Source organism: Diachasma alloeum, unplaced genomic scaffold, assembly GCF_001412515.2.
Source record: "Diachasma alloeum isolate Michigan unplaced genomic scaffold, Dall2.0 Dall_scaffold_00365, whole genome shotgun sequence".
Taxonomy (NCBI): Eukaryota; Metazoa; Arthropoda; class Insecta; order Hymenoptera; family Braconidae; genus Diachasma; species Diachasma alloeum.
This window is the reverse complement of record NW_021680504.1, coordinates 829,705-851,839: the sequence shown is the minus strand read 5'-3', so window position 1 is coordinate 851,839 and position 22,135 is coordinate 829,705. Positions and strand designations below refer to the sequence as shown.

Here is a 22,135-nt window from a genome sequence, read left to right as displayed (position 1 = left end):
ATATATATATATATATAATTAAATTTTTATGCATATTCACTGTCTAGCCTGCTTGCGGCAATAACCAGACCGCGACGTACACACCACATGCACAGCAATTGGAGCAGGGGGAAATGTACCATAAGGGATACCCGTACATTGACGCTATGTACTTCCCTCTCAACCCAACGCAGAGTTATAAAACTTTTTACAGTCTCACTTTTTTTCTGTACAACACACCTCGCGGCCCCTCCTCAACCCGCCATAAACACTGGTACGTTGCCACGTAAAAGGTGATGTTATTTTTGCTTTTATTCTATAAAATCCACCCTTCAGCATACAAGTTGAAAATAAAGTCGCCACATCAGTGGCCTCGACGAAACTTCATAATGCATGACATTTTTATTCATCAATTTACCTTGGAAAAACTAAATGGAATGAAGTGCCAGGGAAATTGGCCATTAACTTACCCAGAATAAAACGTTAAATCCAAAGATCACATATTTGAGACAACAGCTCACTTCACTAGTATCCCTTCTGTACTTCCTAGCTGGCATGATTATGACACATTTGTCCTCGATTTAAACAGAGGAACGATCGCGCCCTCCGACATGTATCGCGCACATGTGCACTCTGAATAGATTCACAAGAAGCCACTGCAAACAGAAGCCCCAGTGGATGGACCCAGTGAAAATAAAGAACTCTCTCATCAAACAAAACCGAAAAATAACAGAGTATAACGTAAACAAACACAGTCGCTTTTGACCACTGACTGGAAAAACCAAAAAAAAAAAAAACAAATAGAATTCTCACGGTGGAAACATCAGTGAAAAATGCTGAACAATTTTCATAAAATTCAATCACAAGCCCTGATTTTGTCAAGGGACAATTGATATTGTGGTGGTGAGGGGGTGGGCAGTAGTCGTCTTTGGCCGATCAGCTGATCGTTGTAATGGCCGATACAACAATTACGACTACTGCCATTGTCACGTTACGGCGGCACACTGGCTTGCTTCGCGCCGCGATCAACGAGACTGAGCGGGTCAGGCTCTCTTCTCCCTCTCTAATGCTCCAACGTTCTCTGCACGTCAACCCTCCACGCTGCGCGACCTTCTCCCCACCGCGCCGCCCTTCACCCTCTCTCCCCCGCCACCACCCCCGCCTCTTCGCAGGCAAACTCCCGTCGGTCGTAGCCTCTCTCTTACCCTCGTTCACAGCTGCGATGTTGTATCCGTCGCCAGTGGCCGTCCTTGTCGACTCGTGTCCTCAACCCCCTGCATCCCACCCCGCGAATTCCCAACGTCATTCGCCCACGCCATCTGCACTCTCCCCATTTCTCCCATCCCAACAGACACAACTCCTTTGACACGCTCCCGTAGCATCAGCGTGCGACAACCTGCTGCCTTTGCGCGCGCGCAGTTGGCGACTACCCTTGTGGATGGGGAAAATATGTACACGATTCTTTATTTTTTTTTGAGGAAAATTGTTTTGGGGTAGTTAGGGGATTGGGAGGGATTTTGAAGGGATTGGCAGTCACGTTAATTTTTGATTGGAGATTAACATTAGTTTTGTTTTAAGGTGATTTTTTCTTTTAAGGAAAATTGTTTAGGGGTGGCTATGGGATTGGGAGGGATTTTGAAGGGATTGGCAGTCACGTTAATTTTTGATTGGAGATTAACATTAGTTTTGTTTTAAGGTGATTTTTTCATTTAAGGAAAATTGTTTAGGGGTGGCTATGGGATTCCGGGGGGGGATTTTGAAGGGATTGATAGTCACGTCAATTTTTGGTTGGGGATTAACATTAGTTTTTTTTTAAGGTGATCTTGAAGGGATTAATGGTCACGTTAATTTTTCGTTGGGGATTAACATTGTTTTTTTTTTTAAGGAAAATTGTTTAGGGGTGGCTATGGGATTCCGGGGGGGGATTTTGAAGGGATTGATAGTCACGTCAATTTTTGGTTGGGGATTAACATTATTTTTTTTTAAGGTAATTTTTTTAAGGAACATGGTTTAGGGTGGTTACGGGATTAGGTGGGATTTTGAAGGGATTGATAGTCACGTTAATTTTTGGTTGGGAATTAACATTAGTTTTTTTTTAAGGAAAATTGTTTAGGGGTGGTTATGGGATTGGGAGGGATTTTAAAGGGATTGATGGTCACGTTAATTTTTGGTTGGGGATTAACATTAACTTTTTTTTAAGAAAAATTGTTTAGGGGTGGTTATGGGATTGGGAGGGATTTTGAAGGGATTGGCAGTCACGTTAATTTTTGATTGGAGATTAACATTAGTTTTGTTTTAAGGTGATTTTTTCTTTTAAGGAAAATTGTTTAGGGGTGGCTATGGGATTGGGAGGGATTTTGAAGGGATTGGCAGTCACGTTAATTTTTGATTGGGGATTAACATTAGTTTTTTTTAAGGTAATTTTTTTAAGGAACATGGTTTAGGGGTGGTTACGGGATTAGGTGGGATTTTGAAGGGATTGATAGTCACGTCAATTTTTGGTTGGGGATTAACATTAGTTTTTTTTAAGGTAATTTTTTTAAGGAACATGGTTTAGGGGTGGTTACGGGATTAGGTGGGATTGATAGTCACGTTAATTTTTGGTTGGGAATTAACATTAGTTTTTTTAAGGTGATCTTGAAGGGATTAATGGTCACGTTAATTTTTCGTTGGGGATTAACATTAACGTTTTTTTAAGAAAAATTGTTTAGGGGTGGTTACGGGATTAGGTGGGATTGATAGTCACGTCAATTTTTGATTGGGGATTAACATTAACGTTTTTTTAAGAAAAATTGTTTAGGGGTGGTTACGGGATTAGGTGGGATTGATAGTCACGTCAATTTTTGATTGGGGATTAACATTAACGTTTTTTTAAGAAAAATTGTTTAGGGGTGGTTATGGGATTGGGAGGGATTTTAAAGGGATTGATGGTCACGTTAATTTTTGGTTGGGGATTAACATTAACTTTTTTTTAAGAAAAATTGTTTAGGGGTGGTTATGGGATTGGGAGGGATTTTGAAGGGATTGGCAGTCACGTTAATTTTTGGTTGGGGATTAACATTAACTTTTTTTTAAGAAAAATTGTTTAGGGGTGGTTATGGGATTGGGAGGGATTTTGAAGGGATTGGCAGTCACGTTAATTTTTGGTTGGGGATTAACATTAGTTTTTTTTTTAAGTGATATTTTTTAAGGGACATCGTTTAGGGGTGGTTACGGGATTGGGAGGGATTTTGAAGGGATTGATAGTCACTTTAAGTTTTGATTGGGGATTAACATAATTTGTTTAAGGTGAATCGCTATCAATTATCTGCATTCGCTAAATTGAATACATTGATGCTGGGAAATTTCTATTCGTTATGATTGTCGACATGGCTCATGAAGATGTTAGATCACAAAGAGAATACGGGTTGGATCACAAAGAGTGTGCATCTGCCATCTTACCTTATACTTTAAAATTTCTTTGCGATACCTCCCTCAAAAGTGCACTTTCCGCAACTGTTCAGAAAGTGTGCGTAGAGCCGTTGTTTTTTGCACGGCGTGCGTACAGTGATATAATAGGGGTCACCAAAAAATTTGGATGGTCCAGCCAAAAAATCAAACATGACACTCTAATTTTCGAAAATTTTCTGCTACTTTTCCGCGAGATTCTCTTTACAATTCGGGTACAGCACCCGATTTTTTCGGTAACCGTGATTTGGTCCCACCACAGTAAAAACGAATGTCTAAATTTCACACACTTTTTGTAGATATGAATTTGAAACATGAATGAAGATATTTAGGCACCTGTTCGTCTGAAACTCAGACAAATTTTTATTTTATTCAGACGTTTTTTAGTGTCCAAAAAATGTCTACAAAAGGTGTGTGAAATTCAAACATTCGTTTTGGCTTTAATGGGTTGGTGAATAGCACACTAATTTTTACTAGAATTTTCTCTCTGTGTAGCTCGGGGGGATTACTTGTAAACGAAATGTTTAATAAAATCGCCTCTGGCGCTTTATTAAGAAGTTATTCAGCAACGGAGAAATTCCACCTCAAATCTTCCTCTTTTTGAAAACTCAAATGTCCCCTCTTACATGAGATACGGGAATGAAAATGATGGTAATCAATTGGGCATTTAATGCACAATGATCTAAACAAAAAATTTGATTCCTACCATTCTGACCGGGCGGAAGTATGATACTCCGTGCCTTCACGCCGAAAAACAGTGTGGACTTGCTTTCTAACTCTCCTTTTGGTGTGAACCCAGAATCAAAGTTCACTTGGAATTTTCTATTGTGCACTGAACCATTCCAAAACAATTGATAATTGCTAATTTCTTATTTCGGTACTTCATTTTTCAAAGACCCAATAGCCTAGGCAAATTATTGAATCAAATCATGTACAATACACGGAGAGAAATATTCAGTAAAAATTACGGAACAATTCACGTAATCCGCAATGGGGAATCTTTTTCCAGCAATTTTTGTAGGAATGAATGAGAAGAAATCTGAAACGTTCAGTGAATTTTCAGGTTCATCACTGAACAAAGTACGGCATGGTCACGTAATTTTTCCCGAAGAAGTAAAATCTTACAGAAACTTCCCGACTTATTATGCCTCCAAAATCAAAAATTCTTGAACGTTCAACAATTTTTATGAAGCTGGTGAGTTATTTCTACGTTCCATTCCGTAAAATTTCTCAATCGTTGGGGAAAAATTACGGAACGACTTGTTGTCCCCACAGCGGTGAGTCATCAGACGGGCGGTAAATTTTTACGGAACAAATCGTAAAATTTACGTGAATTTACGTTCAATTTCCGTTCCGAGTCACACTTTTTATTGAATTTTACTTCGCTCGCTTTACGTTTTGAAACGTATTTTTTACGTTGTTTTCTGGTCATTTTTATTGAATTTTTCTCTCCGTGTATTTACAGGGTGTTTCAAAACTCATCGCACGTACGATAAGGGTAACTCCGGGGGGGGGGGAGATAATTTGTAGACGAAAACTCTAATGAAATTTTTGTGTCCTACGCTTCGTTTACGCGTTATCAATTAAAAAAAAAATAGGAAGTCCTCTCGAACGCTTTTCCCCGATAGAAAAGCCATATCCCATTTTCCATTCAAGGTGGATGGATGATGGCATTGAATGTCCAATAGATTCCAATCAATATTAAATGAGAGTGGAGATATGAATTTTTTGCGTTGACTCTGATTTTCAGGTTCGCACTGCGTGTGGGAATCAAATGGCTCGTGGACCGCGGTGATGGTCTATTCCAGACTAGAGTTATGACAAGAAATTATTATGGCATATAAAGAACAATGTGTACGTATGGGATGGACTACGCGGTGAATAAACTGTGTGACGAATGATTTATGTGTTGAACGAACTATGCGTTGAATTAACGTGTTATGTTGAAATTGCTGTGTTAAACAGTCTTTCTATGATTTAGTTATCCTAATAGAACAAATTGGGGCGAAACATTTGCAGTAGTACGGAGCTGCTATTCGGAATGAAGAAATGAGTGCTCTGTTGAAAAATTTTCACTGAAATTTACGGTAACAGTCTTGGAAATTTTTTTTAAATTTGTTATCTTACTATAATTGTTATGATGTATGTACATATGGGGTATTCCACGTGAACTCACCCAGGTTAAAACCCTCACCATCGCCAATCATATTGCCGATTTTTCCTGTGGTTGTATATGGAAAAATATGGCTTCTCAAATTTTTTCAGATTTTTTGAGGCATCCTGTGGGCAGCCATGTTTTTTTGCAAGTTTTATCTTCAAATGCCTGTAACTTCCGTAAAAATCAACCGATTTGAGTTTTTTTTTTACAAAATGTGCGTCTTCGACTACACTTTCCATGTAAAAATATGCCAATTTTTTTCATTTCATTCTTTCATCGATTTTCTCAGAAAAACCTCAAAAAACTTCAAAAAACGAGTCGTTTTCAAAGTTGCACCCTTTTTATATTTTTCAAAAAATTTCAGTGAATATATTGGACTAAAATAAAATTTTTCACCAAAGGCCAAAGTGGGGTCTCTATTAGAACACACCACTCGGAAAGATTTATTGTTAACGAATTTTCAAAAAATCATCAAATTGTTCCTGATTCGAATATAATGCAGTGATTCTTCAGGCGGTCAATTCAAATAATGCTTCTGCGTTCAAATGCGAAAAGAATTTTGAAATTTTTGAAATTTCTCATCCCGGATTCATATATTCAAATTGGAAATGACGGCCACGAAATGGGAAGCCCACTTTGGCCTTTGGTGAAAAATTTTGTTTTGGTCCAATATATTCACTGAAATTTTTTGAAAAATATGAAAAGGGTCCAACTTTGAAAACGACTCGTTTTTTGAAGTTTTTTGAGGTTTTTCTGAGGAAATCGATGGAAGAACGAATTGAAAAAAATTAGCATATTTTTATATCGAAAGTGTGTTCGAAGACGCACATTTTGTAAAAAAAAAACTCAAATCGGTTGATTTTTACGGAAGTTACAGGCATTTTAAGATAAAATTTAAAAAAAAACATGGCTGTCCACAGGATGCCTTAAAAAATCTGAAAAAATTTGAGAAGTCATATCTTTCCCTATACAACCACAGGAAAAAATCGGCAATATGATTGGCCATGGTGAGGGTTTTGACCTGGGTGAGTCCACATGGAATACCCCATATGTATATTTGATTTAATTTAAGCAACATTTGTATAATGATTTGACCCTATAATTGGCCTCGGCTGTTGGGTGTTTAATAAAAAAATATCAAATAAATAAATTCCCACCGGAATTTCAAAGAATTTTATCAGTGAAAATTCATAATTTCATCCAAAAATCCATGACAACTGAACATTTCAGTTCAATTGTTCCAGGAAAATTAATGAAAAATCAGGAAAATTCAGAAGAATTTTAAATTAAAAGAGAGATTCCTCTAAATTGTAAGGGAATTCCTTTAAAAATTCCTGAAATTGGAAGAATTTTCGGAGAAACTTGAAATTCTATTGAGTTTTTCCCCTTAAATCGAATTGAAGTTTTTTTTCGGAAAATTCAGTCACATTTTTTTAACAGTATGATCATGGATAAATTCCAGTTTCGCTCTACGAAATATAGAAGCCGAGAAAAATGATAGAAATGTCTGAATGAATGACTTCTAGACATTGCCAATGGCCTAGAAAAATTGTGAATTTCCTCAGAAATTGAATGCAATTGGATTTAAAACACCAGCTTTTCTTTTCAATACGACTAATTCTCTTCCTGCGGAATGCGTTTATTAGGACTCAAAGGAGAGGACGGGGCCGACGATAAGGACGCGGAGGTCTCTATCTATTTTCAGTTTTACTCAAGGACTCCTACTAATCTCTGCCTTTATAAGGTTTCTGCGGAGGTGAGAGGTGGAAGCATTGAGAAATACGGATGAGTTAGGCAATTATTAGATACGCATTTTTCAACGGTTTATGATTCCCCACGAAATGTACCTCGTTGTCGGGGGTTCAGATCTTCACGTGAGGGTGATCACCAAGGTCGACGCAATAGTAATTACAGGGAGAGCTGTAAGTGGGTCAAAGTTATATGCATTTGAGATTCGATACGAGACAACGGGCCTCTACCGGATCGCAACGGGATCTTTGTGGGATTTGTTTTCGGGGAAACGATGGCATTTATGAGTATTGCATCTATTCACACTTCGTTTTTATATATTAGATACTACCTTTATCGAAATTTTCATAAATTATTTTTGTAATAAAGGGCTGGGCGTGTACAGAAAAAACTTTGGACGAGATTTCCAATGTGAGAATATTTTTGAATGAATCATTCAAATTATCAATTGAATTATTGTTGTAATTTTCGCTATCGGAATGGAAAATGGTGGGAAAATGATAATTTAATTATTCGAACAAGAAATGATTGTTCTCCTCTTTAATCGAAATTGAAGTTCTCACGTTTGAACAAAAGCAAAAAAAAAACCTAGCGCATTCGGTAAAAAACGGGATTTTGCCTGATTTCTATGAAAAATTCTGTACACTGATAGAATGATTCATTTATTCCAAACGAAATTCGCTAATTATTAACGAATGGTAGAGTTGAATATGAGCAAATAAATATGCATTAATAGTTAACGAATGGTTCACATGAATGGTGAAAGTCGAGTCAAACAAGGCTCCTGAAATGTGCATTTGTTAACTACTAACGAATGAACATTTGATGAAACCGAATAGACCCTAGCCTCCAACCAAATCCTTTTGTTAACAGTAACTAATCCTTTCTATCAGTATAGACATCGTGGGGTTAAAAATATCCATCCATTCGACTCCTGAATTTTATCTTGGGATAATTGGAAGGTTTGTGATTCACTCAAATTCTTGATAACTTCATTATCAAATATAGATATTGCAATTTGAAGTCCATGGCAAAAACTCCACTTTCCCCTACCTTCCTCTATAAGTTGATATTTTTTCAATGGAAATCCCTAAACATAAATTTCAATTCATTTCGCTGCATTGTTTTACATAATACGAGTGTAATAATTTCGTAAATTTTTGTCGTTATTTTGCTTCACATAATAAAATTATAAATTTGTATTATAATTTTTTATTATGATTATTTAATTATAATTATTGATAAAATAATCTATTGACTTCCTGCTGTCAAATGTTTCTAGAAACAATAGAATTTCCAACAGAATTTTAAGACAATTCTAATGAAATTCTATTCACCTCGACACTTGTTCTAATTATGGGGAAGTTTTCTGTTCAACAACGAGTAAACTCATCATCTGAGAATATAGTCACGTTTCGTAACGAAATGTTGACCGTTGTTGATAACTTATCAACCGAGTTTTGTATGTCTGACCAGACTCTAACCAAATCTACTGTCCTAACCTCTGCATCTACCAGTGTTTCGGAGTCACAGGGTCCTCTCGTTGTTTTCAAATGCTGGGATAGAACAATTAATCGTAACATAAACGTGACTTCCTCTCACATTGAAGAAGAAAACAGTGATAATAAGAATGACTTCTTTACTGAAAAATGTAAGTTTCTATTATTTTTATACTCCATTGTCCATATTATCCATCAACTCCAATGATATCTCACATTGTGAACCTGAGATTTACTCAAATTCTGGTGAAAAACACGAATATACATGGTTTTAAATACGATCAGGGCCTCCAAACACTGCAACATCAATCCTGGAAGAGATGTTTCCACGTATCAGCAGTGGCAAACAAGAATAATCGTTCAGGACGTCACAGGCCTTCTCTCAAGCATAACAAACCGCTGACTTATGAAATGGCTACTACACCAGAGTATCTGGCTCACAGGAAATCGTGGAATTCATGGAATACCTGTGAGTAATAATGTATAAAAGTAGAAAATAATTTTACTTCAAAAATATATTTATCCGCATTCAAAAATACATATTCTTCATTCAAAAATGAAATATTCTCGACTAGAGAATTTCAGAGAAAAAAAATAATTTTCACAGAAAATAAAACAGATTCTTCTCCCATGTGATAAATTAGTTTATCTCATCTACAAATATTGAATTAATTTGAATAACAATCCACTCAAGGATAAAAACCATCTAGGAGCAATAATTGTTTTTTTTCTTCCGCATTATTCTCTGAATTGTGCGTCCAAACAATAATCAAAATTAAATTATTACCATTAAATTATCAAAAGAATTATTGTCATTAAATTGGTATTGAATTATCGATTTCTTACAATTGTTAATTGAAAGCAAAAATCGTTTCTACATCAGATTAATTATTGATACGTTGTGTAAACTCTTAAATTGAGTTGGATTACGTTGTCTAGAAGAAAGCAAACAAAAAATGAAAACAAAAATTTAAAAGTTTTGGCTAATTAGTTGATAATTGAAAAAACGTGCTACCAAGCCATCAGTATATCAGGAAATTTAGATTAAATCTTTGAATTCCTTCAGCAAACATAAAGGACGGAAATAGACCCTCTGAGACCGCAGTAGAAGACCTCTTCATCCGTCGATTCATGACTGGCACCTGGCACAACATCTTCGTCTCAGAGATAATAATAAAACGACAGCACAACATAATAAGGGTAGCTGGGATAATAAAGCAGAATATGGCTCCCTCGAAATTTTATTTTCTGATTGGTTACACCCAGGAACTGCTCAGCTACTGGCTCCAGTGTCCTGTGAAACTGGAGCTCCAATCAGTTGCTGATAGAGAAGCTGTTATTTACAAGTATATATAAACACGCTAACAACTCCTGTATCGTTAATTGGAATATTAAATATAGCTGATAATGAAAGAAGACGAGTCATTTTTATTCATCATCATTTTTATTAATTATTACACTTGATCATGATGAAAATGCAGCCCATATACATTATTGCATTTTTTATCTCGCAGACGAAAGAAAAATCACAACTTCTCTTTCTTCGTTTGATACAGTGGACCGATTGGGACAGATTTAGGTCCAATTTTAATGATCTAATTTCAGAGATGATCCAGACAGTGAGGATTTATATTCTACTAGAATACACCCTTCTTCGTAATATGCCTTTACAACTCACAATTTTATTTATTTCTTCTAACTTAATACTTTACCAGGTCTCGCAAAGCTACCTATTTGTACTCTTGCACTTGAATTTTGCGAGTATTATTTCATTTTAATTTATCCCTAAATTTCTCGTGATTTCTCATCGTGATCCATGATGAGGAAGATTAATTTTCATTTCTACCATTTACCGATAATCCATAAATATCGATGATTATAAAAAATATGAAAGTAATATTAAAACTCACGTGTTTTTTTCGGTTTGTTGGTATTTTTCTTTTTTTTCTTTTTCGGTTGAATAGAAACTAGTATTGTAACGGTATTTCAGACTAAATGCTCTGGCGATCACTACGGCGAGAAATTAAAATGCAGAATCTTATAATTAGATGATTCAAGAGTTCGTACTTGATTAGGAAGGATGCATCTTGTATTGTAAATTAATTCCAATTATTATTCAATGCGGCTTGAGATTTGGAGTATGATGTGGCCCAGAAGAGATCAATTATCGTTCGGTGGTGTATCACTTCAATTTCACTAAATTGTGCACAAGTAACGGTTGTTATTGTTCAATTAGTTAGCGCGAGACCCGATTAACTCGATGGAACATGATTTTTTATAAAAATTTTCGGTATTTCAAATGCATAAACGAGTGGAGCCAGTGGCGAATTGGGGAATGAAATGCTTCGAATTCCTTTGAAATCACACGCGAGCAAATTTCATAGAAAAACCCTAGCGAATTTGATAGAAAATTCCATCGGATTTCTATTGAACTCGCATTGAAAAATATATCAACTTTTGGCCGATTCTATTGAAGACTTTCACAGCTTTTTGCATGTTTGTTATCGAAAATGTTCAATAGAAACTTTTATAGAAAAAATCAGTTGAATTTCATCTTTCGATACAACTTTCTTTATTGCTATATCTTCCAGAAGAATTCCTCGACGTGAATTTTCTCTTTTTCACTCTATTTATCTTTTCTATTCTTAAAAAATGAAACAAATAACTTTCAGCCAAGGAATTTCTAGGGAACATATCTCAATAGAATAACTTGTATAGCAAAATAAACTTCTATTGATTTTTTCTACAGAACATTTCCATTGAAAAAAAAATTGCAGATAAGCATTTTTTAATAGAACTGGCCAAAAACTAATGGAAAGTTCAATAGAAATCCAATAGAATTTTCTATAGAATTCGCTAGACTTTTCCATGAAAAACTATAATCAATTCCAATGTCAAATCGACTCATCTCGTCCCTCAAATTCACACTTGAAACCTATTAATCTCTTTTAACCAACTACGTTTAATCAATCAATGTGGCAGACATTTTCACCATAATACATAATATAATTTGTTTCATTCCTACTACTCCTTCATTTTCCTTCAATTAAACCTAGTGTCGTGTTCTTAAAAAAGAGAAAAAAATGCATACCCAGAGAAAATTAGTGCATCAAATTCCCCCCCTCCCCTTCCCCCCGGAAAAAAATAGATCCAAATTAATTAATTAAATTGATCGTGCTATGAAAATCGATAGCTTGACATTGATTCATTACAATTTTCTCAATTTCTAATTACGATTTTCGTCGTCAAGTAAACGATATTTTGCGGTCAAATGAAATGACAATTTTCACTAGAAAAATAAGGAACCTAAAATTGTCAAATCAATTTCTCTTCATTTATATCCTAATATTATCGAATAAGTGATACCAAATTCGAGTGCGGACATGCAATAATTATTATCATTGTATATTAATCATAAATTCGCAGTGAAAAAAACAAAATGTGTAAAGGAATGGGATGTTGGTCAAAATACTCACAAGTCGACATCATCCACTGGCAGATAACGTAAAAAATGATTTGGAGAAACATGACTTCTTCATCACTTTGTGGTTGCAGTTAGACAATACATGATGCATCTTGTCAAATTAGGCCCGAGATCATTTACAATCTATAGTTATGATATAATCTTAATTTTTTTGTTTAAATTTTTATTGCCAACGAAAATTCAGTAGTACATGTGAAAAATTTTACAGGAAAACCTAACGCACTATAAATTCTAATGATTTTTCTCTAATTTTGTTCTGGACAACTTAATCTATTCAAATATTTTTCATAGAAACTCCTCGACATAAATCTTCTATTTTTGTCACTGCATTTTTTTTCATCTAAAAATTCAATATAATTCAATTCATCTCTATGAAAACCATTCCAACAGAATAAGTAGTATAAAAATATTAGAATCTACTGATTTGTTTCAAATAAAATATCTTCTGAAATCCAACAGAATTCTCTAGTAAATGCGCCAGGTTTTTTATTGAATGGATCACGTTTTTTCATTGTTTAATAATCTTGATGATGAGTGAGTGAAAGAGCAATTTTCAAAAGCCAATTTTCTTTTCGAAATAATTGGATAATTAACAAACATGTTTCCCCACTCATCAAGATTGACTACTGAATTTTCGCTCACTAATGAAAAACGATACTCTCGACAATCCAACATACCAATACAGAATGCGAGACACTGTTTTGTTCAATTAACACTATGAATTACCTATTTATACAACATTCACTACATTTATGTATGACCCGGGGCAGATAATTAATTCACCACTTGTTTACCTCAGTGGTCTAATTATTTTACAAAATTCTCATAATTCTTTATACAAATTTAGAACTCATTAAATTGCTAAATACATATGTATAATTCTATTCTATAATCGATTAAAAATGGAGCAAAAAATCTAAATGCATGATTTAAAAAATGTAACGTTAATTCAACGATTCACATTCAGTTCCTTCCAGTTATCCTCAATGATCCATTACTTTTATACAAATTTAATCAACTTACCACTGTATCAACAAGTGGCGAATTATTCACACGTATATGTAACTATAGAATAGAAATGCAAACTGATAGGTAGTATACTCATGAAGTGAATGTTTAAAAAAAATTGCGAAAAATAAATTTTCCCAAGAGATGGATACTACAATTACGTTGAAACATTACAATTACCATACTTACAATTACACTCGTCTACAATATCATCTATTTCTCTTATTTAACATTATCATTATCAATATACGTGGCCAATAAGAACAGTTTTGTACTTGCATTGAAATTGTATTTTTTTTAAGTCAACTCCAATCACTTCGCACAGCCCAGTATAGCGTGTATGTTTTCATTTTTTTTTTCATTTTAAATTATTTTCTCTTTTTCTCTTTTTTTTTCTTGGTTTTTGTTTTGTTTAAAAATACAATTTTTCATGGATGGCAGCATTCTTATCAAAAAAGTTGGCTTTGGAGAATGTTGTAATGACATTTAGGAAGAGGTCAGAGATTTTATTTCATTTTCCTTGCAATGGATTTTCTTCTTTTTTTCTCTAGTAGATGCTAAGTTCATTAATAAATATGTGAAATTGTTCCAATTGTTAATCTCAATATCACAGCGGCTTGATCGGAATATTCTCATCATTTTTTTTTCTTCATATATTTTCATTATTTCATTTTATTCGTTTCATTTGTTTCATAGGAAAATAGGTATCTACACGTTAACTTCGTGAATCGTAGATGATATTCCATATTAAGGACTTAAAACTCCATAAAAATGCAATACACTATACATGGGCTAAACGCATTACAACACGACTTCCGTCACCTGGTCAATTATGAATTAATGTGAAATCGCTATCTGTCAGATTTTCATTAATTTTAACATCTTACGTTTGTTTTTGTCGTTTTGTGTGCGGTAATATGGAGTATTGAGTCATTTCGCTGTGTAAGTATTCTGCGAGTTTTATTGCCAGAGCCAGAATGTTGTAGAAGGAGTGATGAGGGGGGTTTCAGAGATTTTTTTTTAGTCATTTCCATTCGTTTCCATCTCTTTCATTACAATAAGTCGCTAGTTTTTTTCTTTAATCATCCCCTTATTGCTTATTGTTTGGGCCTAGAACGTAGCGGCTGCTACCTGCGTGAGATCAGACCATTACTAGTCCCTACTATTGGATTCATTTCCAATTCGACTAATAATGGAAAGTGGTCTGGAGTGAGAGAAAAAAAATTGTTATAAAATTTGTAATTGAAAAGTTGATCAGTATTAATTTGAGGATTAGCATTACGTCTTGATTATTACATATGAAAAAATGCAAGAGGAATATTGAACTTTTTTGGAAACACTATTCTGTTAAATAAAATTGATAGAAATTCTAAGCTTCATTTTTCTTTGTCGCACATTCAAAAATCTTAAAAATGATGGTGAGAAAAATAATGACTTTTGCTTCTATTGAAATTTTTAATACCTGATAGGGGGAGTGGAGCATAATGAATCATGATTCATTATCAATACCTCAAGATCAGTAATTTTAAAATCGTTTTTTCAACTTGTGAAGTAATTTTTGTTGTTATTTTTGATTAAATTAAAGTATTGAAGATTCAATGGGGGATATTTCATTGTACTTTAGGCTGACGATTATTATTGCATTTGATTTACCTGATGGTATATGGGGATGAGGACATCCAACCACTTTGTGTTCCCTAAACCAGTCAGCACTCAGTGGGCCTAGTAGTCCAAGTGGAACCATGCTTTGCTTTGAGTAAAATATGTAGTCAATTATTCCTTTGAAGTCAAATCTGTAATATAAATAAATAAAACATTATAATTATTCGTCATCATCGAAATGTGAATTTTAAGTGACATTTTAGGATAATTCTTACGTGTAATTCGTATACGGCATGATATCTTCACTGTAGGCGGAGGCAAGTTTAAACGAGTGAATAAATTCGTTGGGTTTGTCACATCCTGATATTTTTTGTAGACAAGATTTATACGCCAGTTCTTTGAAGTCACGATGATCAGACGCTACACGTCCAGATGTTAGAAATTCAATTACACCTGGGGACGAAAGAAAATTTTTTACTCACCGAGAATTTGAATATTCAATCTCCAATTATTATCTACTGGAAATTCTATCAATTTTTGTACATTTTCATTGGAAATATGTGATAGGCAAAAATTAATAGTTTTTGCTTTTCTATGCAATCTATTCTGCTGGTATGTTTTCCAAAGAAAATTCCTGAGCATAAATTTTATAAACTTTCGGTCTTGCATTGCAAAATACAAAACAAAGAATTTAGAACATTCATGCCTACGGATTTTTCTACAGAAAAATGAATAGAATAAATGATATAGAGGAATTGACATCTATTCGCTTATTTTATTTCAACGATTGGAATACTCCTGGCAAGATGAGTTAACTCAATTTGATGATTATCTGTTTATGAATATGTAGAGAAAAATAAGAGCTAAAAAAATTATCGAAAATTATAAATTTTTTTTTGGGTTTCCCAAACTCAAGTCTGACATAAGCAACCACCCAACTCCTGAATTCGTACATACCAGAATCAGGTAATGAGTTAAAATCACCACAAAGTAGTAGTTGAACATTGGAAGAGTCAGGTTTGTGGCCAGGTCTGAAAGACTGACCGACTTGATCGAGGATAGAACGAAGCTCATTGCTGAGCATCATTGTTTGGATCAATTTAACATCACAGAACTCTGGATCCCAGTGGATGTGTGCAGTGCACACGAGAATGGGTTGCTGGATCTGAGCAGGATCAGTGGGCAGTCCTAAAAATGAATAAAAAAATTTCGAATGGAATCTACTTTTCCTTTATTCTGTGAAATCGTGACCAAAACCAGCAGAAACGATATTTTCCAATTGTCAAATCATATGAAGAGGAAAAAATAATTTGGGAAAATATGTTGAGAGACTTCTTTCGTAGCCAGAGAAATTTTCAACAGGAAATGTAATCGTTTTCGAGACAATTCGATAAACATTTCTATTTCCTCTCTTATTACATTCTCCCATTTATCACTAGAAAACTCAAGATGAATAAAAAACAAGACGAATATTTTGAAAAAAAAATTGAAATCTGATGAATAGTTTTTGAGATATTGTACAATATAGTTTTATACAAAAAATTAAATATCTTTAAAACTACTGATTTGATTTCGTCCACCTGAAACGACAGCCTGTAATATAGTAAGAGCCTGAATCATATCAAATTTCAATTTCCTATCTCAATTATTTCAAACGTTATCGTGTTCCCATCAATTTTATCACAAAAATGAAAAATGTCAATTACTGAAGGACTCGCAATAGTTAGCTAGGTATATTATAGTCCGATTCGATCGATATCATCATAAGAGATATATTGACGCCAAAAAAGTTCATTTGATGCAGTAGTTGTCGAGATATTGAAATAGTATATTTCAGCACATGTGGGGCAATATCGTCTTTAACGTGTGTGGGGTTTACAGCATGAGCCGAAGACGAGTGATGTAACCACACACGTTAAGGACGAAATTTCCCAACAAGTACTGAACAAAATTTTATGTTACGAAGCCTGAAACCGGCTGAATTAGACACGAGACGCGAAGCGTCGAGTGTGTAATCCAGCCGGTTTCAGGCATGAGTGGCGTAAAAATTTTTTTTTTCGAAATCGCTGCTTCTCGAAAACTACTGGGCCGATTGAGCTGAAATTTGGCCCACATGTGCTCCCAACCAAAACCAATTGTGAACCAAAATTGCGAATTTTTTTCCATCACTTTCGCCTTTTTTTGTGAAAATTTCTTTAAAAATTCCCAGAATTTTGCAGACATTGTCTAAAAACATCATGTCTCGACGTTTCATGACGTTCTAACTAATTCCCAAGCAAAATTAGAGAATCGAAAAATCGACCGATTACACAGCTTCCATTCGGAGGCAAAAAGTAATAAAAAAGCAGAATTCTAATTCAATTAATTTATTTACAATACAATTCTTAATCACAATCTCTCACAAATATCAGTAATCATCAGACCTCTATCGAAAATCGAAAACTCCTCGTCTCCCTTTAGCATTCAGAAGATGACAATCAAGGTGAATACTCCATAGAGCAACAAACACGGATAAGCAATGAGTAAACGTTGTTTCTCCTCTCCTGACATGGCCGAGAAGAGTCTTGAAGCAGAGACAGTGGCCCAGGCGACTGCAAAGGCCCCCATTGCCATCCCAATAGGTCCCTTGAGGGTCGTGAAGATGCTGACACCTGCCAGAACGACAACAGGCAATAAGCAGTACCCAAGAACAGAGGCAACAGAGCTCAGGGTGATGTTGCCAGTACTGCTCATGAGGGACTGGAGAATGTACATGAGGAGGCAGGAGGTCACTGCCAGGCCATATACATATCCAAAGTGGGCCTTGGAGCCTGCGAGAAGGAGGAAACCTGCCAGGATAAGGCAGAAGGCCACTGGACCAGCCAGATCAGCATCTTGAAGGAGATAATTTGCATCGTCGATCTGGCCCCTTCGGTGGAATGGGTTCAGAACAGCTAGGGTTTTCTGCATGATTCTGTCTGGATCTATGCCCAGTTCCTCCAGGAGTGGAGGCTCGTCCTCTTCCTCACCAAATCCAGGAGCTAAAATTGTTGAATCGAGTTGATGAAATGGAGGAAGTCAATTAAATTGACCGCAAATAAATTCTAGGGGAACGTTTCCATGTGAATATTGTTGATAGTGGTCCGGGCTATACCTTCAATGGCCTAGTAACTGTCAGTGTCCCGATTTCGGCAATTCACAACGACTTTTTAATGGATAGAATTTTAAATTTACCGAAGAAAAGAAGGCTAGGGTAAAAGGCTGGGATAAAATGGACACTAACAAAATGTTAATGGAGTGATTAACATTTCAAGTTGACAAAATAGAAAATGAACCATTAAAATGTGGTTTTGTGAGGAATATTTTAATGTTCTCCTACTGTAATTTATGAAGTATGATTATCCAATTATTCTGAATTATTTCTTTAAATAGGACCTCTGCAAATTTTTATACGATTTTTCAATTTTGTAAATTGTACATTTAATTCCTACTTTGTGTTGTTTTTTTCTTGTTTTTTTGGCCTAGAACCCGTATCAACAATATCCAATGAAATTGTTCTTTTTCTTCAATTTACCTCTGCCAAAATCATCAGATGCATACGTCATGTCTCCTCCATAAGCCCCCTGCGTTGGATCCAGGTAACTCTTCTGGGAATATGTATAATCTGTTGTCTGCTCATCTCCATAGGATTGAAAGTCGAATTGAGGGTTAGGTTGGCCAAACCCAGCGGGGTCGAAGTTGTATTGCCCCTGGGGTGGCTGTCCCCAGTAGTTATCCTGACCAGTGTAGCCAGACATTTGTTTACACACTATTTTTCGGTTATTAGATTCCACTTGTTGTAATTATTGAGGTTTTTTGTGGATCGAAGACACTTTGTTGACAGCACGACGGAAATGACGAATTGCGCACTAGTCTGTTTTATCGACTGGTGGAGACAGAGAGGTGAGGACGACCTTGGGAAATGTACTGGGGGCGGCGCTAGTGTCGCTGCATGGCGGGAATTTCGAATTTAACAATTGTAAAAATATATTCCGTTTTTTTTAGCAAAAGCAAAATTAATATCCTTAAATTTTTGCTTGATTGAGTGTTTTAATCAATTGGTGATGGATATTTGGTCGTTGTTATCGGCTTAGAGCATGTCTTTTTAGCTGTAAGATGTTATTCAACATTGTAAACGTCTGTCTTCATCATAAACACGCCCTCAATTCAATAATGCAACATTCATTTCACTTAATCCAGCATTAATTGATCCGGCAAGAGCCTCCCCTGGAAGCAATGGAAGTGGTCTTCCTCTTCCCCACGAACGTAAATAAATCACCCTCAAATTAAAATAGGTAAACCCAAGGGTGTCTCACGCGCATAACACCCATAACCGGTCGTAGAAGCCTCTCCTTGAACTCGTAAATTATTTGAGGGAATCAATATCATAGGAGTGGGTTTTGCAAGAGAGCTCTTATCTCTCGTGACGCTCGAACGGTCACCAACATCTCTTTTCCCAGAGTACCCTTCTTATTTTCCCCCATTTCGTTCATTTTATTATACCCTTTTTCCCTCAACAAAAAGGAAAATAAGTTCGAGGGTTGCTTGGGGTGACATTGAATGGTCCAGTGAGATTTGATTCCCGAGTGTTGAAATTAATAACGGTTCGGGTGACTTTTCCTCTCGAGTGGGTAGGACTTTGGAAATGTGGACATCAGTCGTATTCCGTTCGATAAAACTTGAATGAATCTTCAATGAACATTGGAGATGCTCCGGAGGAATATCGTTCAACTCATGGTCAACCCTTATCCCCAAGTGGAATTACCAAGAATGAATTTTACAACTCGTGGTCTCACCTTGGCCTGCCGATCTTCGGTATCTCACTTATCTTGATCGAATACTTTGTAGCCAAGCTTCCCCGGGGCTGGACCAACAATCAACCAAGCCAACCAAATGTAGGGATACTTTAAAAAAAAACAGCTGAATTTATTTTATTTTAGTTGACTACATTTACCCTTATTTTACAAAAAAATGTGGACCTCTCGGATTAACCGTTTAAACCGTCCAATGCTTTTTGCAAAAAGTTCGTCTTCCGTCTACGTCATATTTCGATAACCAACTCTCGCAATCAACTAACTACGCTGTCTCACCCTCATCCCTTGAATATACTGCTCTTCTCTTCTAGCGTCCTCCAATACCACGCACTCTCTGGGCATTACTCGTAAGTTCCATATTTAGAATTTTTCCGAAACGTGACAGCGTGGGTCGGCTGGATTCTAGCTAGAAGATCCTGACCGACTAAAAAAAAAAAACTAAGAGAATTAGAATTTAGAGAGAAAAAATTTCCGCTTCACCCAGCCGGGAATCGAACCCGGGTCTCCCAGATACGCGCCGGGCACTCTTACCGACTAAGCTACCGGGAACCACAGAAATTCACTCTCAAATTCACCCCATACACCGCCTAACCTCCTTTAGGCATTAAAGAATTGCGCCATCGATGATAAAATAACAAAATCCTATGTTTCAACTTAATCCTACGGCTCGTCTTAATCCTACCGCAATAAATGCCTCAATAAAATAATATTCCAATCGCCTTGAATATTTTACAATGGGGAACCCCTCTCGGCTAGTTCCCCAAGGTCTACCTACAACTACCTACTACCTGCAACTAAGTTGTCCGTGTAGTTCCCCACGATCGTGACATCCTTACACTTAATTTTCGTTACTACATTAATTTTATTACTCCTAAGGCTTAATTCTCATCTCCTGCCAAAGTCTGTATTACTCTCATCAAAATAATTTTGGTTCGTGTAATTTTGTGGTCGAAAACGGGCTGTTTCCAATATCGGCGGAACCCCGGCTCAACGCTAGGCTAAACTAACTAGTCGTACTCTACGATGAATCAACTTCCTCCAAACTGGTCCGGGCCGACATTCAGCCAAAGGTGCGATATAATTCCCAGGCAAGTTCAAACTGTTGACAACCGACGGTGGCCCAACGTTATCACTCCCAAAAATATACATCAGTTGATTAAGCGTTTGGCCGAACTTCTACTAATTTCACGCACCGTCGGCAGAACCCCGGCGCAGTGCTGGCCCCTTCATACATGGACGAGACTAACAAACGTAACTAGTAGTGGTCGCTAATCAATCATTTCAAACCACATCAAAGCCACATAACTAATGAATACCGCTCACCCCCAATAATACACCCGTAATATGGATTCAGTAACAATGATTAACATAAACCCACAACGTCAATTTGTAATTTCGACAACCCCCAAGCAGCAAATCCATCCGCTCTGGGAATGCCGATTAATCCAGACAATTCGACTTAGCTTAATACCTGGACAGTGAGCAATTTCTCTGTTATAATCCTCCCCGTCAAATGCCCCATTCGACCTTGGACAATTCCAATGAAAACCGCGCACAGGTTATTGTAGGTGAAGCAGTTGGAGAGACCCATGTGTGCACATGATCGTATTTCAGTCGACTTATTAATCGTCAAGGTTTACCAGATGCATGAACAGACTCGTATATAAAACTGGCAGGAGGTCTCACGTTACTATGCAACGAAAATTTATTACGAGCAACGTTATGACTCAGTAGACTGTTGGCCATTCATGTATTATTCTTTTATTACAAAATATACTTTTTCTCTCTTTATTCATTCTGGATTGCGTGCCAATGATTAAGAGTTGCATCCACCATCAATTATCCACGGGGATCACACGTTAATTGGCTTGAATTACAGAAATGCGTAGCCACGAAGACTCGTTAACCATTTGCAGTGCGAAATTATTACTCTAGAGGTTGAAAAATTGAGGAGAGAAGGAAAAATCTATCATGAGCAAGATCATTATCTTCTTCACTTTCACTCCGTTGAATTGGTTGCATTTTTTTTGCTCGTCTTAGAGGTGAATTTCAACCTTGGCTGCTTGATTCGCTTCATTATGGTTAAATGGAGCACTGGGGGAAGAACGATGCGCGATTATAGAGCAGTTTAGACTCGTTTTCAAGTTTTATGATTCACAATAATACTCAGGGGGCTTCCTCAATAACCGTGAGACGTTGTTTCATCAGATCTCTTGTGATCGAAGGGGAATTCATTGTGGAAGGGACGGGAAGTCGTTCAGAGGGGTTGTGGAAATTCAGACAAACACATTAAACTTTATTCCCTCGTCTATTAATTCATTCATAGTATATTACGTGCTAAGGCGGAGAAGTGCTGAATTCAACGCTGGTGGAGTAC

At 36.1% G+C, this 22,135-nt stretch overlaps 4 protein-coding genes across 8 annotated transcripts in view; 1 reads left to right on the top strand and 3 right to left on the bottom strand.

Moving 5' to 3' along the window:
- Positions 1 to 545, bottom strand: part of LOC107041443 (tetraspanin-5) — a 107,664-nt gene extending 107,119 nt beyond the window's left edge. For both annotated transcript variants that reach the window (XM_015262018.1, XM_015262021.1), the window contains exon 1: positions 450 to 545. In XM_015262018.1, coding sequence (XP_015117504.1) covers positions 450 to 536 — 87 coding nt within the window. In that variant the 5' untranslated portion in view covers positions 537 to 545. The remainder of the gene's footprint in view (positions 1 to 449) is intronic.
- Positions 546 to 8,835: 8,290 nt separating this feature from the next.
- Positions 8,836 to 10,248, top strand: LOC107041445 (28S ribosomal protein S24, mitochondrial). Its single transcript, XM_015262023.1, has 3 exons — positions 8,836 to 8,984; positions 9,118 to 9,301; positions 9,899 to 10,248. Exons 1-3 carry the CDS (start codon positions 8,964 to 8,966, stop codon positions 10,186 to 10,188), a joined length of 495 nt encoding a protein of 164 aa, XP_015117509.1. The 5' UTR covers positions 8,836 to 8,963; the 3' UTR covers positions 10,189 to 10,248.
- Positions 10,249 to 11,638: 1,390 nt separating this feature from the next.
- The window catches only part of LOC107041439 (CCR4-NOT transcription complex subunit 6-like), a 541,863-nt gene continuing 531,366 nt past the window's right edge, over positions 11,639 to 22,135 (bottom strand). For 3 of the 4 annotated variants that reach the window (XM_015262015.1, XM_015262012.1, XM_015262014.1), the window contains 4 exons: positions 15,884 to 16,114; positions 15,202 to 15,379; positions 14,978 to 15,117; positions 11,639 to 14,528 (listed from right to left, as the gene is read on the bottom strand). In XM_015262015.1, coding sequence (XP_015117501.1) covers positions 14,452 to 14,528; positions 14,978 to 15,117; positions 15,202 to 15,379; positions 15,884 to 16,114 — 626 coding nt within the window. In that variant the 3' untranslated portion in view covers positions 11,639 to 14,451. The remainder of the gene's footprint in view (positions 14,529 to 14,977; positions 15,118 to 15,201; positions 15,380 to 15,883; positions 16,115 to 22,135) is intronic. The other variant, XM_015262013.1, reaches the window with a different exon arrangement.
- LOC107041444 (protein YIPF5) lies at positions 17,277 to 18,815 on the bottom strand. Its single transcript, XM_015262022.1, has 2 exons — positions 18,480 to 18,815; positions 17,277 to 17,946 (listed from the first exon to the last, which is right to left on the bottom strand). The coding sequence occupies exons 1-2, from the start codon at positions 18,700 to 18,702 to the stop codon at positions 17,390 to 17,392; spliced, it is 780 nt and encodes a 259-aa protein (XP_015117508.1). The 5' UTR covers positions 18,703 to 18,815; the 3' UTR covers positions 17,277 to 17,389.

Bases quoted from the DNA above. Each gene is read 5' to 3' on its own strand.
- LOC107041445 (XM_015262023.1), top strand. From the start codon at position 8,964: ATGACTTCTTTACTGAAAAAT. The intron at 8,985-9,117 runs GTAAGTTTCTAT...AAATACGATCAG, and splicing joins TGACTTCTTTACTGAAAAAT to GGCCTCCAAACACTGCAACA. The intron at 9,302-9,898 runs GTGAGTAATAAT...GAATTCCTTCAG, and splicing joins GTGGAATTCATGGAATACCT to CAAACATAAAGGACGGAAAT.
- LOC107041444 (XM_015262022.1), bottom strand. From the start codon at position 18,702: ATGTCTGGCTACACTGGTCAGGATAACTACTGGGGACAGCCACCCCAG. The intron at 17,947-18,479 runs GTAAATTGAAGA...CAACAATTTTAG, and splicing joins ATCTGATGATTTTGGCAGAG to CTCCTGGATTTGGTGAGGAA.